The 15,204-nt window shown below is 34.6% G+C and overlaps 1 protein-coding gene and 1 long non-coding RNA gene across 2 annotated transcripts; one reads left to right on the forward strand and one right to left on the reverse strand.

Moving 5' to 3' along the window:
* Positions 1-4,752: 4,752 nt before the first annotated feature.
* On the reverse strand, positions 4,753-14,384 carry LOC132626786 (putative E3 ubiquitin-protein ligase LIN-1). Its single transcript, XM_060341780.1, has 17 exons — positions 13,648-14,384; positions 13,012-13,084; positions 12,445-12,693; positions 12,267-12,337; positions 11,042-12,178; positions 10,497-10,638; positions 9,836-10,078; positions 8,875-9,169; positions 8,100-8,221; positions 6,860-6,979; positions 6,559-6,690; positions 6,345-6,467; positions 6,105-6,215; positions 5,876-6,022; positions 5,686-5,811; positions 5,340-5,456; positions 4,753-5,042 (listed from the first exon to the last, which is right to left on the reverse strand). The coding sequence occupies exons 1-17, from the start codon at positions 14,382-14,384 to the stop codon at positions 5,025-5,027; spliced, it is 3,963 nt and encodes a 1,320-aa protein (XP_060197763.1). The 3' UTR covers positions 4,753-5,024.
* Positions 12,110-14,606, forward strand: LOC132626787 (uncharacterized). Its single transcript, XR_009577623.1, has 4 exons — positions 12,110-12,249; positions 12,468-12,557; positions 13,022-13,193; positions 13,679-14,606. It is a non-coding gene; the product is annotated as an uncharacterized LOC132626787 (long non-coding RNA).
* Positions 14,607-15,204: the final 598 nt, after the last annotated feature.

The following is a 15,204-nucleotide window of genomic DNA, read 5'->3' on the forward strand; positions in this document are numbered from 1 at the left end:
ATGCTTGATCCTCACAATAAAGCTAAACTTAAATATAAAACCTTAAGTATAGAAACATATACAAAAAATTTAGTGTTGCCTTTTTTATTTTTCATACTTCGTCTTTTACGTCATATAGTGACATTATTATTTATATTAGTGAGGATCAATTTAAGTCAATAAGATATTAGCCACGTGTTTTAAAGACATTACCTAAGATGTTATTGTAAAAACTTTATTTAATAATATGAAGATTTGCGTAGTTTAGTTCAAAGTTTTAAAATATTGCTCTTAAAACATAGATAGTATTTTTTCTTCCTTTTGTTATATATATTTTGTACTTCTTTTTTCAATTTTCAATATTATCTAAGAGAAACTTAAATCATAAAATTCATCGGTAAAAGTTTTTGGGGCCTCAAAAGTTGGGGGCCTAAAGCAAAAGCTTTACTAGCCTCACCCTCAGTCACCCCTGCTTACAACTTGTAATTATATATAGTATAATTTTACAAGTGTAAATAATACAATGAAATAAAAACTATTATGAAATACAAATCAACTCTAACATCTTAACTTTCAAACAATGAAAAAATCTCAATTTCTTAAAATAATATTACTATCACACTGGTCATTTTATGTGAATAAACTTTATCAGTATTATAATTAAAACGTAATTCCTTCATGAATAAAATTAAAATTACTTTCAAATAGCGAAATAATAAAATATGATAATTTTGATGCATAGGACAAAATACCAATGACGAGTGAAAATGTACAAATCGTCTATGTATTTTTAAAAGAAATATTACGTGATATTCATCCTCACGATATTCTCAAATAGTAAATATGCAATACTACGACTTGTTATTTGAGTTACACCCAATCCTCTTATTTATATAGTTGAAAGATTATTAAGTATCATTCGTTTGTTAAAGAACTACGAGGGTCAACGATTATAATTGCATTAGGCATGTTTAGGGCATAAGCCTCACAGGAACTAAGCCCCACACATGAGCCCCGAGGCGTTTTGTCAGTGCCTCGCCTGGGACGAGTCTTGAAACCGTCTTTTAAAACACTGTTCTTGACTACCCGCCTCTGGGCTTGTCAATGGTACGGTTTGGGCAGTTATTTTTTAAAATTTATACCATATCAATTTTTCATTTATTTTGTATAATCTAAATTAGACTTTTCGAAATCGTCCCATCATATCGGTTTCTCTTCGTTATTGGTACGGTTCGGTTAATGTTCTTTTTTTTTTTGGTTGGGAAAACATCATGTAAAAGTCACTAGTAGAAGTTAGAACACGATATCATGCATACTTTTGTAGGACTTTGACAAAAATTCTCTACACATTTTTACTGTTTAAAAGATGATGAATAAAGAATGTGAAAGAAGACAAGACTAGAAATTCATTTTACTAATTTACAGTAGTGTAAAACAAAGTTAAGCTAAGAAAAAAGATGTACTTTAAATCACACAAGCGGGAAGAAATCAATTAAGAGGGATTCAAGAACTGAGTATACTAAGATTAAGTATTCAATAAGAGAAATTTAGATCATACAATGGGAAAGATATCTAATACCTTGTAGCTAACTAACTAAGATCGTTGGAATACCTCGTAGCTCACATGTTACTACTCAAGACGTTAAAACTAATTTAGTTGCAATATATAGGAGTAGTATGATAGATTTCGGTGTTAGGACTTTGTGTTAATTATATTGTTGGCTTGTAGCCGTTTCCATCACCCGGGCCCAAGGCAAAAATATTACTAATATTTTACTGTTTGTAAACTTAATATATAAAATATAATTACACATAAATTTATTTGGTATGGCTCGGTATTATTCGATTTATCTTTATAAAATTTCAAACGACCTAATTATTAGATATGGTTATAAAGAAAATCTAAAAACCGATTCAATACATTTCGGTTCGATCGGTTTTTTAAATACCATTTACCCCCTACCCGCCTCTATATAGCGTTCATACACAAAGCCATATTACTTGCAAAGAAATTAATTTAGAAACAAAAAACGAAGAATGAGTACAGGGAAAAAGAAAATAGAGATGAAGAAAATAACAAAAGAATCATCAAGAAAGGTGACATTCTCTGAGGGACGTAAAGGACTATTCAAGAAAGCTGTGGAACTTGAATCATCAATGACTGGTTCTCATGTTGCCATTCTTGTTTTCTCTCCTGCTGGAAAACATTACACTTGTGGTGACTTTGAAACACATTGTGGTCATGCTACTTTCCCGCTTCTATAGCCATATTATATGCTTGATTCTCACAATAAAGCTAAATTTAAATATGAGGCCTTAAGTATAGACACATATACAAAAAATTTAGTATTGCCTTTTTTATTTTTCATACTTTGTCTTTTACTTCATATAGTAACATTATTATTTATATTAGTGATGATCAATTCAAGTCAATAAGATATTAGTCATGTGTTTTAAAGACATTACCTAAAATGTTATTGTAAAAACTTTATTTAATAATATGAATATTTGAGTAGTTTAGTTCAAGATTTTAAAATATTGCACTTAAAACATGGATAGTATTTTTTCTTTCTTTTGTAATATATATTTTGTACTTTCTTTTACAATCTTCAATATTATCTAACATAAACTTAAATCATAAAATTCATCGATAAATAGTTATGGGGCCTCAAAAGTTTGGAGGCCTAAAGCAAAAGCTTTACTAGCATCGCCCTCTAGCTAACCCTGCTTACAACTTGTAATTATATATAACATAATTTTACAAGTATAAATATATAACGAAATAAAAAATATTATGAAGTACAAATCATCTCTAATATCTTAACTTTCAAACAATAAAAAAAAATCTCAATTTCTTAAAATAATATTACTATCACACTGTTCATTTTGTATCAATAAACTTTATCCGTATTATAAACTTAACTCCTTCGTAAATAAAATTAAAATTACTAATATATGATAATTTTGGTGCACAAGACAAAAGAGTAATGACAATTGACAATGTAGAATTGGCCATGTATTTTTAAAAGAATTATTGACACTGACGATGTTATGAATAGTAAATATGTAACACTAGAATTGTTAATAGATTCAAGAATTTTGATCTGGGCATGTCCATTTTGAGGTTATATGGGATTCTTTCAATGTGGAAACATGTCATCATGTGGAAGCATAATGTTGATGTTGAAAGCACACTTGGAAAAGACCAGAGAAAAACTTGTGGAATCTGAGTTTTTTGAGTCTTTGTGGTTATAGGGGTAGAAGGTTTTCTAGGGGTTGATTCAGTTTGTCGTTTTTGTTTTTAAATTACTTCGATTGCTGTGACATGAGTTTGTACAGTTATTTTGATGATTTTGTTTTTGTAGGGGGCCACAGAAGAGAGGAATCTGAGTATCTTCTGTGTGTCTATGAGTTTATAGTATTTTTGTTGTAGGTTTTACTTCAAGAATTAAGGCATTTTATTTCATGATTTTTGATTTGGGCCTGTCGATTATCTGTTTCTCGAAATTTCTCTTCATGAGTTTTCTTTCATAATGTTCGATTAACTGAGTGAGAGTTCTTAAAAACTATTTATGTTTGTGGTGGTAGGTATATTGAGTGGCTAAATCTTGATTGGCAATTCAAAGAGAATTTGAACTGGGTTCGATTTTGAGTATACAAAATTAATTTCTTGACATCAAGATTCAAGAATCTTGATCTCGGCATGTCCATTTTGAGTTTATAATATTAATTTCTTGATTTTGTTTTTGTAGTTGACCAGAGAAGACAGGAATCTGAGTGTATTTGTCGTGTCTGTTTGTTTCAACGATTCTTCTTAGGGGACTAGAGAGTTCTGTAAGGGTTAATTAAGTTTGTTTCAGTGATTTCTTTTAACAAAAAAATTTATCTATACAAAGTATCTGAATATTTTTGTTGCAGGTTTTACTTCAATTTTTGTGCAGCAAGAATAAGCATCTTATTTCATGTTTTTGATATGGGCATGTCGATTATCTGTTTGTCAAAGTTTATCTTCATGACTTTTCTTTCACAATGTTCATTTAACTTGTACTGGATGAGAGTTCGTAAACATTGTGTGTTTATGGTAGTAGCTATACTGAGAAATTAAATCTTGATTGGCAGTTCAAAGAGAAATTTGAATTAAGGTGAAATGTTCAAGTTTGGTTTTAACAAGACCTGTCTGAATTATGATTCCGAATTTTCTGCCATATCATACAATAATTTCTCAGTTATTATTATAAAAGAAGATTATCAATCTAGTGTCGGAAAATTAATTCGGAGGACCTGTTTGCTATTATTCCTTTTCTTTTACAGGGGCCTAAACTCACTGAGCATTCTCCTCTTAAAATCTAGTAATAAGATAAAAGGAAGTTGATGAAAAATGAAAACAAGGAATGAAAATGTCGAATGGGAAGCACGAAAACACTTAAAGCCATAAAGAAGAATATGAGTATTTCCTTTTACTTTCTCTTTCTTTTGGAGGTGGGGATGGTGGTCCTGGCAAAAATCCAATGTTCTACTTTAGGATGAAGATAGAAGCTCCACTTGAGAGTTATGATTTAATCATTGGGAAAATGAGAGTGGAAGTGGCATCTCTTTGTGCATTCAACTTTTTCTCTGTGTGTGTGTGTGTTTGTATGTATATACGTATGTGTGTGAGCTTATAAAATTTAGAACTTTTGAAAGGGTTGATCCTGTAATCTCGACTAGTGCTCAAATACAAGTTGAACTTTTTTAGTCTTGGTATTGAACTTGTTTAGTCTTGGTAACATCCCCTTTTAAGTAGAAAAGAAGAGAACAAAAAGGCTTAGCATTCATCTGAGGTTTTTTCATGATTGATTTACATGGCATGTAGAATTATTTGAAGTGAAATGATTTAATTACACTGCACTCATGGATATCAAAAAATAATTACACTGCACTCATTTGTATAGTTGTTCTCTCTACATCATATGGAATAATACTGCTTGCGCCTTCTGTACAGGGTGAAAATGACTAACTTGAAACTATCATTTGTGCTAGACTTTTTCTGTACTTGTAATACACCACTACAGGGGGATCCAACCCTGCCATTTTTAAGATGAAGTCAAAGCAAGGAGTTAGTACCGTTATGTTTGGAAAAAAAGAAATTAAAGATTGCGCCCTTCTTTAATAAATAATTTTGAAGGGAGGATACAAAAAGGGTAGTGGAAGTTTTGATACTCCATATAGGCAAGTGCTCAATACTGGCAACATGTGCTTTTGTTATTATCATTGGTTCGTATTACATGATAAACACATTTGTTCTGCAATGAGGACTGTCAAAAGTTCCATTTGCCTTTTAATAGTTCTTCGTTTTTTGAGTAGAAGTTCAATAGACAAACCTTAATCATTCCTGTTTCTGTACCGCATATAATTATGTCATTTGCTGTCAGAAGACTTGTTATCTTGCTGCCTGCTGATAATCTTCCAACTTTGTGCTGTGTTCCTCTCAGCCAAATCTGTTTGCCTCATGTATTCATGGGTTAGTATGCTCATTACTTAACATGGTAAATTTTGTGTAAGCGAGTTGAGGAATGAGCATATATTTAGTACTCATTCATTGGATCATATGCTGTTCCCAAGGTGATTTTCACTAAATAGAGAGAGTTTAATTTTTTTCCTTTGGGATGTGACTTTCTAGAAATATCAAATTTAAAAATCAGTTTCTATGTAAGATATGCCCAGTACCTGGATGTTGCTCATTGACGCACTGCAAATTAAATATATGAAGTCCTCCACTACTTCTATTGCCAACACATTGGCTCCCTTTTCTGGTGACACTGAAATTTGGGGCTTCTTGTTTTTTCTCCAGTCCTGCATCAGTGGCGGTGTCAATGAAAGAGTTACTTACTCCACATCAGTATCTTGGATTTGTTACCTTTATATGTGAAGCTTCAATTGTTGAACTTGCACTGTATAGCCAGTCCTTATATACGGCTAATGAGTTCACAGCCTTGTTTTTCATAATCCAACTCTTTGATGGTGCTTTGATCTCTTGCTGCCTGCTGTTTGCTATAGCTAACTCCTGCATTGAGTAATTAGTTATTTGTAACTCAATTGCTGAATGAGTTGTTTTATATGAGTCCGAAACAAGATCTGACCCTGACCTGTATGCTTGAATCTGTGCAGCCTACATACAGCTTTCCGTTTGTCAATGTTCCACACCTTATGGATTTATTCTTTAGATACTTACTGGCTTTCCGTGATCCATCAAACACCTATAAAAGAGCAAGTCTTGGTAGTGTAATACACTATCTTAACAATCATTCCAGAACTTGACTGCTCAGACATGACTAAGATCCAATTGGTAATTATTTCTTCTGAATGTAATGATCATTTATATCTACCTTCATTTTGTGGCTCTGGCTAACAGCAAAAATCAGTTCTCCGTGTGCGTTGATATTTTGAATTGGATCTTTCGTCAGTATAGTCTCTATACACTCAAGCTTTCTTTCAAGCATTTGCCACATCTGCATAAATGAAAGACTCATCCATTAAAAATGCAGTTTTAGCATGCCCTTCAGTCACCGTTAACTCAAAATTTGGTTGGTTACTGGTTACCTTTATTGTTTTATCAGCAGAACCACTCAACAGGCAATTCCCTGATCCAGAAATCGAAAAGCATGTCACGGCCTTTTTATGCTCCCTCACATCCCGAACAAGTGTTGCTTCTTGTCCTTTGATGTCCCATGCCTATGATGTAAAACCATCAGATATATTACACTGGAAATCTAACACTATGAACATATCTAGGAAAAACTCATCATCCTAGAAGACAACTTATCAAGAGGTCATTATCTTCTTGTTAATGCGAACCGTAAGTTTAGAGGCAAGAAGTATGAAGCACATAAAAGTGGCTAACCTTGATTGAACCATCTGCATGTCCGCTGTAAAGCTCTCCGTTATAGTAGGTGAGCGATGTTACTGCTCCACTAAGGTTACTACTCATTTCGAGAATCTGTGTGTGAACGCAAGATATTCTCTGCTCTTACCATAGCAAAGAAAAACTGTTTAGAAATGAATAATTGTATGATGATAAATACTCCTTATGTCCCAATTTATGTGACACACTTTCCTTTCAGGCTATCCAAAAAAAAATGTTACTTTTTTATATTTAGAAACAATTTAACTTTAGAATTCTCATTTTACTCTTAATGAGAGGATTTACAGCCACAAAATGTCTAAGACTTGTTTTAGACCACAAGCTTAAAAAGTCTTCCTTTCTTTCTTAAACTTTGCGCCCAGTCTACTAGTGTCACATAAATTTGGGACGGCGGGAGTAACAAATTTCTCATATATGCATCATTACAACACAACACCTCCATTTCTGAGGGTTACTTAGTGATCTATACCAAAATATTTACTTCATTTGGAGTTCCTCAATGAGGTACGACTCGTAAGCCCACCACATTATAGTAAGAGACTAGTTTCCTTTTGTGTCTTTAGTTTCGGACCTGCATCTTCTTATCTATCATATATTTGTTTGATTTCTTGAAATTTTTTCTTCATTGTGTCTTATGCCAGGAGTTTTTTTAGTTTACTGAGAGACTTGCATGCAACGTAGAATATGTGAAGTTTATAGAACCTTTAGTTTTACAAAACCCCTAATTTGCCTTAAAAAGACAAATATTTGGTATCGAGATGAAATTGGCCCGGATATGAGAAATGATTTCAAATGGGAAATCTTTTTCCTGTTACATGAATCCAATGGCCAACTAGTTTGAGATTGAGTTGATTGATTGTAGACATTCATCTTTAAGTGGATCTTTACTTTGTTAATGCCTCTCTGCTTTTTGAAGTTCTCTTTAATCCTTGTTCTGCATTTTAGTAAATAAGGCCAAATTTCGGTTCCTATGCAGGAAAAGATCCCAGTTGCCAACCTTGTTATAGTTCTTGCAAGGATGTGGCTAATACAGTGATGATAAGAGGTTATATTGAAGATAAGACTGTATTACTTGTTTATTATGCAAATTCTATACATTCACTTGTATTAGATGCGATGATCAGGTAGAGATGACTGGTATAAGTGGTGGCATTATGGTGCTGTTAAGTGTTAACATCACTGCAGTCACAATGTAAAAAGAAATCTGATGTCTACTTACCCACTTGTTTGGCTGGATATAGTCGGCAACCTTAAGTAATTCTTCTGACATCCAACTGATGCCGGAGAGGCGTCTTAGTGACTCTCTAACTCCTTCTGAAAAGTTGACTAGCTTTTTCATCCCTGTAAGAGTTTTCCATTTCAGGCACATGTTTTAAGTGAAAGCAAGTCAACTTAGCATAGTGGGTGACATCCAAGCGGAAAAAAGTGCATGTTTGAAGTGAAGCTAAATTAACTTATTATACAGGTGACATAAAAAGCAGAAAAAAGCTGTCTGACCAACATTAAGTTTCGTGATTTTTGGGAGTGCGAGTTAAGAGGAATAGGTGTACGATTTACACAGGTATAGTTTGGACACACGCCGTCATTTTGAGTATTAGTAAAATTCATGATAGACAGACAGCGACTGTCTTGTGAAATTTTCGTTGTATTTACAGGTATTGCCCTCTACTCATTCTACAGTATCATAAGTTTCTTCAATTTCCAGCTGTTAGTACTCTCTTTGTAGGTTTTTTGAATTGGTGAAAGCAAAATCATTATTTCTTTTGCCATTCAAAGCTTTACTGTTTGGCTGTTAGCTAAGTCTTTACTGTACACTAAAAAATATCTGGTAACTGAACTATAATACTGTGCTATGCTGATAACTTGTGAACAATCTAAAGACCTTCTAATTGTTTGAGCAGCTAGAAGTTCTTCCTTGTTTTGATTCAAAATTTTGAATTTCAGACTACTTTTCAAATCCTCAAATTTAAATTAATGCATGTTTCTAGATTTACCTCTTCCGGAAGTATAATAATAGATACAAAGACATCCTAGTAGCCTTTCTTCAAGCTCCAGTCCTGGATGCACAAATTGCTCAATTCTACTAAGTAAGATCTCACAGGCTGCATATCTCAAATCATCTGGGGCTTTCATGATTTCAGACCCCAGCCATGCAGTAATGGCAAGACAATCACGGGAAGTACTCCTTGATTTGCTCTTAAGTCCTTTCTCTATAGCATGGAATAGAGGACTGCCAAACTTTAAGAAGCGCCTCGCTACTTTGCTGCACCATGTCTCTATGGTAATGTCCTGTTAGTTCATGGAGTCTTTAGAACAAGTAAACAACTGATGGGTGTGGTAGAGTGTAAAAAATTAGTACATGGTAGCCAAATTCGGTATAGACCTTGGTGCATCTAAGCAAATATAAAATAGTACAAACTTCTGATGAAGAATAATACATGAGGATAAAAATGTTCTTTTGCATAGTAATGAATGGTAGCCACTGGTGCATAACTTCAGAATACCACTGTTTATCAATAGTTTATGTGAAAGTGGACAACAACAACTGAACGATATGGATCATAATGCCACTGTCTGAGAACTCTCAAAAACTAAGTAATAGGTTATACTGTAGTGCTGATTGTGTGGCCATGTGTTTGTAAGAAACTAGTATATAGTGTAGTTGTAACAACTTATCTCTAAGATAGAAGACTACTTTTTACATTAAAAGGCAAAATAAATTATCACTATGAGACAAGAACCCCCGCAAGACTCTAGCAGAAAATGTGAGTAGCTGGAGATCAGTATCTCAAAGAGTAAGGCTGAAAAATTGAAAGGACAATGTAAATTCCACAAAATCATTGTTGAGGACTGTTGAGATAAAACTTAAATTCCAAATCATCCCTAGCTCTTGATCAACACCTACATGACCCTACATTGCACCAGGGTTAATTGAATCTTGAAAGCACAAATTACCTGTAGACATTTATCAGAAAAGTCAACATTCTTTATCATGTTCTTGTGTTGCAGTGAAGTCAAACCAGCCTTTTTAAGCAGCCATGGTATTGTGTAGGATTCTCCTGACCACGAGCAGGTTCCACCAAGGTTGGATAGGATGAATGCTGATAGAGCCTGTGTTGTAGAATTCTCCTCACATGCCACTGACTCGAGTAGGGCTTCCATAGCCTCTTCACAAATTACAAATTTACTTGATGTTTCCTGAAAATTTGTCATTGTCAAAGGTTCATGGTTACCCCTCTTGTTTTGTAAGTAAATGTACAAGATATATGGATTACCTTAGTTTCATAGGGACAGAAACCAGATATAGGTAAATTTTAACTTTTTGGTTATAGAAAGAATGAAAGAAAATAAACATATCCAAGTTTTCTGCTCTGTGTAGTGTTTTGTGGTAATTTTGTTAATCCATAAAATGTAAACTTTTTTTTTCTTTTTCTTCGTGTACTTCATTGCCCAATATCATGAATTTTGTTCTATCCCTGTACGCCTGGAACATTCTCAGCTCAACATATGCTGTTCTATTGCAGGTGTTTAGTTACACAAACCTGCTCGTTCTTTTATTGTTAAACACATTTTTTTTTACCATATACTTCGAAAGACAACACTTCAATATGCTTACCAGCATGTCTAACTGAAGCAACAAATTTGCTGCCAAAACTTTGTACTCTGGTTGTGACTTTTGGATGAGGAGCAATAATGCACACATACTGTTGTTGCTTCCGTCCTGTTGTATTTTCTGCAGTACCTCAATGCCTGATGACCTGATGCAAAACAGATTGAATATGTTCTGAAGTATTGTTAATGGTCACTTTGTTCTAAGAAGTATGTTGTATAAGGAAGAACATGTTGTTTATGGTAACTTTGTTCATTACGGCACATACGTCTTTTAGATGAGATAATATGTCGAGTAGTTGGATTCTTTCAGTCTTGTTCATCCACAAGATAACAAATTATGGTGAATGAAACCTGGGGAAAGGTGTCACTGATTTGCTTCTGTGAACAAAATATTAGCTTGCTTATTACATCTCCATTATCACTAATCCTATGCTGATATTACCGTCCAGTTTTCATATTCTTGAGAGTTCTTATCGTGATCAATATCAAGGTCATTTCCTTCCCCAGCAGAGGATAAAGAAAATGGAGAATAAGTAGATAGTTTCATACCTTGGAATTCGCAGCAATTCATGAAAAAACTGCAATGCAATTGACGTTGCACGCTCATGGTTGCTTCTCAAAAGAGAGATAAATGGGGCCAGTGGAGCAGAATGGTTTATGTGTTTTCTGCATTGACCGTCGAATTGCATACATCTGATAAGAATAGCTGCCAGAGCAATAATCTCTTCCAGGTTGTTGTTTCTTGAGACATCCAATAGCCCTGAGAGTACTTTGGGTGAGCTGATCACAGCTAATTGTGTTTCGCTCGATGTATAGTCGAATGCAGTGACTAGTGCTTCCATAATCATTAATGACGCTGCTGGAGGTGTTATCCGTAGTGTTGTTAGGCTACATTTGTAACTGTTTGAAGCACACACCACATCCACAAGACTTGGTAAAAGTTCTAATGTCTTGATTTCTACAGGAGATGGATTTATAAAGTAAATTAGTATAGCGGCTTCATGAACATTTTTCTTAAGAGCAGTTGCCAAATGATTCAACTGTAACCCTTTCCTCTTGACGTCATCAACAAGTGATCTGTTTCTTGAAATAATAATTGATAGGACAGATACCGATTCTCGTATCACATGTTCTTCTTTGGATGTCGATATAGCCCTCAGAAGTTGATCAATAATTATGTCTTTTAATAAAGAATACTTGAGTCCTGTTTTATTGTTCAATAACTCATATATTGTTGTAAGGTCAACTGTGTGGTCTTTATAATCCCCAAACTCTTCTGAGAAACATAACTTTGAAATTATTTTCTCAAGTAGTGCTGCTTGTTCTACTTGAGACTTCTCTTCAACATATTCAGATATTTCTTTTAAGGTCTTCTTGCACCTGTTCTTTTGCCGTGAAGAAATCCTTGGGTGCTGTGTTTTGCAGAGCTGATAATCACATAAAGTCATGGACACTGGATATCTGTTGGATCTACTATCAATTATCTGTTGCATTGTTACTGCTTCATTATTACCACTCAAATGTATGTGCGTTTTGAGGCCTCTGCTTCCTTCTGCTGATAAATCAGTATGATTAAATGAACTGGAGAATCTTCTGGAGAGTGAGTTAGGGATTTCTACTCCAGAAATTTGCGATTTACAAACCAAGCTTTCCAAAAGCAGTGAGGAGCGAGAAGATTTCTGGTTCCTGTATTCATTGAGTCAGTTGAGTTAATCGATATCAGACCTACTGAGCTATCAGGCTAAAGCTTAAAACAGGTGAGTAGGGACTAAACTGATAAAAAGCCTCTATTTGCTGATTTTCTAGGCTCCAGTTTGAAGTGATTTCCAGGTATTTTGCATATTCCTGAATAAAAAAGGTTGACAAGATTTTGGGAAGGGTAGAAAGGACAGTATGGTAGTGCATGCTTGTGCAATTGTTTAGTTTTCAGAGGACTATTCATTTCTACTTACCTCATGAAAATTTTCATTTGCAGAACTGCTGTCACTGCAATCCAAGTAGATTGGTGTCTCTGACTCTGAATCAAGCAATACATCTTTGAGGCATTTGGTGGTTGAGTTCTTGGGTATATCTGCTACGCGACTCCTTAATTCAGTAATAGCTACCTGATTTTTCTCTATGAACTCGTTGGATGTGATAAAAGTCTTTTCTTCCTCGTTCTTAGCATCATTTTGGGTATTAAATGGATGCATCTTCTCAAACTGCATTCATGCTCTATTAATTTTGAAAGTCATACAAACTAAAACAGTAATCAAGAGAATTAGGACCTTCCGCTGACTAAACTTAGAGAAAGGTGAGAAAACACATTTTGTTATTACCCTTATCTTGAACATTACTGCAGTATATGTAGGGATTCTTTTTCTATTTTCATTTTGTGACCTTCATACGGCCTACTCTACATGACATACCCACTTCAAATAATGCTCAAGCAATGTGTTTGAGGGAGAATTCTAGGTATCATGCTCTGACAGTTTGTATTTCGTACTATCCAAGAGGATCAGTTATAGTGTTATACTTACATTTGGACAGGTGCACTGCTTGTTTCCATGTTTACATAAATTTGAAGATCTTGTGCTTCTGGACTTCTTACTCCTGTTAAACAGAAATACATTTGGATGAGAACGAGCTTAGCGAAATTACGAAAAGCGTTATTCTACAATTCAGAGGGCTAGGAGCCTAGGACAATGTGTTGTAAAGTAAGGTATCATCTCCATTTCCAGTTTTAATTTCCTTTTAAAGCTGAGTTGATTTCTCAAATTGTCACTCAACTAATAGTTATTATCTTATAAAGTCACTTTCTTTGTTAAATTTGGAATCAAGAAGAAGGTGATTTTCTGAGATAATAACTATTAGTTGAGTGACCATATGAGAAATCAACCCTTTTAAAGCTTGGACTCATAAAATTGCTAGAGACTAATTAAACTTGGTCATAATCATCCAATCCATTCCAATAGGTCTTTATTGTCTTCACCAGATATTACTTACTTCCACTGAAGTTATCTTTCAGTATTAATGTTCCGCCATAAAGAAAAAAGATTGGTAAATGTAGTGTGCAGTTGAAATTCATGCCACTGGGATACTGGTCATGTCTCCCTCTCTGTCTTATACAAAGCAACTTACTACTTCAATATCTACTGCTTATCTAAGAAACTTACGCTATCTGTTGTAATTCATGGTGAGTGGAAGATATGCTGCTGGCCTCATCTCCAGAAGACATAATCTGATAATACATAAGCCAAGCTTTGTATCTCCTCGCCATCTTTACCATCACAGCATAGACCTCATTCTCGGATGTAAATTCCTCTGAATGTGGTTTGTGGTCAAAGCATAAGACGGATAATCGTCTGCAGAGGTCTGTAGCAATTTCAGTGTGAAGAAGCCTAGGAGAAACCACAAGAGCTTGAAGAAAATGCATTGCAACCTGCCACTCATCCCCTTGGAGCTTTCTAACAACGGAGAGGTAAAAGTAAGAGTAGCCTATCAAATAACTGTTTGGAATTCCTGCTGTTTCTCCATGCTCATCAAGTGAGGCTGGTACTTGAAGCATGTTCTCTGAATTCTGTAGCCTTGAGGTTCTCTCTTCACTCCATTTTGCTGCTTGAAGTGCTGCTTCTATACTCTCTATCCCCCAATAAAGATTCGACAATATTGACTGCTCCGAGAACTCGAGATACCCTCTATTACTACAAACATCAAACTTGGAACTGCATTTCAGTTTCAAGCATTTCCAAGATTTTGTATCTGCAAGCAATGCAGTTATGTGCTGATTGATAACAGCGACGACTGCACGTACCGACTCAAGGTCTAGTTTGTCATCTTCATATGAAAATACAGGAGAAGGGGTAGTAGCAGAAGAAGAAGATACAGAAGCCATTGAATTAGTATGTGACATTTTGGCCTCATGAAGAAGTACAAGAACAAGGAGCAAATTAAAATACTGTTACAGATGAGTAATAGAGTGGCTTTTTATGTATTCTTTGCTCGTGATTGTTGCCAACTTCTGATTCTTTAGGGACCCTCTTTTTCTTCTGAAAAAATATGCTACAGACAAAGATATGGCCATTAAAGGAGGGAAAGTCTTACAGAAATAAAGGACAGATGTTTGAGGTTGTTATTGTCTTTACAGAGTAATAATGAACTAGGTAATAATGTCCATTGTTTGCCTGGAGCCCTTTTTGCTTAGTTTGAGACTTGTATAGCAATGTAATTAAGGTTAAATCTGTAAGAGAACAATGAAATGTACAACTACATGAATTGAATGGAACAGATACAGGTAACTCATACATCATATAGCTAATGCCAACTAACTTGGGGTGGAAGCATTCTTAATTAATTGAATAAACTTTTCCAACCATCTAGTATTCGATCTGATTAATTCAGATTCGTGTCACATAAGGCTTATTAATGAAAAAAGTGCTCTTTGCTAGAGGTTTTTTACTCGCGCTCCCTACTCAGAATTTTTTCCATCCAGAGCTCAAACTCAATCTCCGGTGGAGGCGGGAGGGATCTCATCCTTCCCGGCACACTATTCAGTGGTAATTAATTGAATGATTGTTATCTATATTTTCTATGAAGCGTGTCATTATCTTGAACAGATTGCAAGATTCCCTTTTGATAAAATAATTGGGAATTGTTAAGCGTGATTATTGTTTAATTCTACATTTAGGAGGTGTGCTATATTCTGTTATTATCTCTTTCAATTTTAAGTGATA

The sequence above is a fragment of the Lycium barbarum genome, chromosome 2 (genome assembly GCF_019175385.1).
Source record: "Lycium barbarum isolate Lr01 chromosome 2, ASM1917538v2, whole genome shotgun sequence".
Lineage (NCBI taxonomy): Eukaryota > Viridiplantae > Streptophyta > Magnoliopsida > Solanales > Solanaceae > Lycium > Lycium barbarum.

Coding starts and splice junctions, on each gene's coding strand:
- LOC132626786 (XM_060341780.1), bottom strand. CDS start 14,384: ATGTCACATACTAATTCAATGGCTTCTGTATCTTCTTCTTCTGCTACT. Junction 12,694..13,011: donor AGCAGTGCACCTGTCCAAAT/GTAAGTATAACA, acceptor GCATGAATGCAG/TTTGAGAAGATGCATCCATT. Junction 12,338..12,444: donor CAAATGAAAATTTTCATGAG/GTAAGTAGAAAT, acceptor TTTTTTATTCAG/GAATATGCAAAATACCTGGA.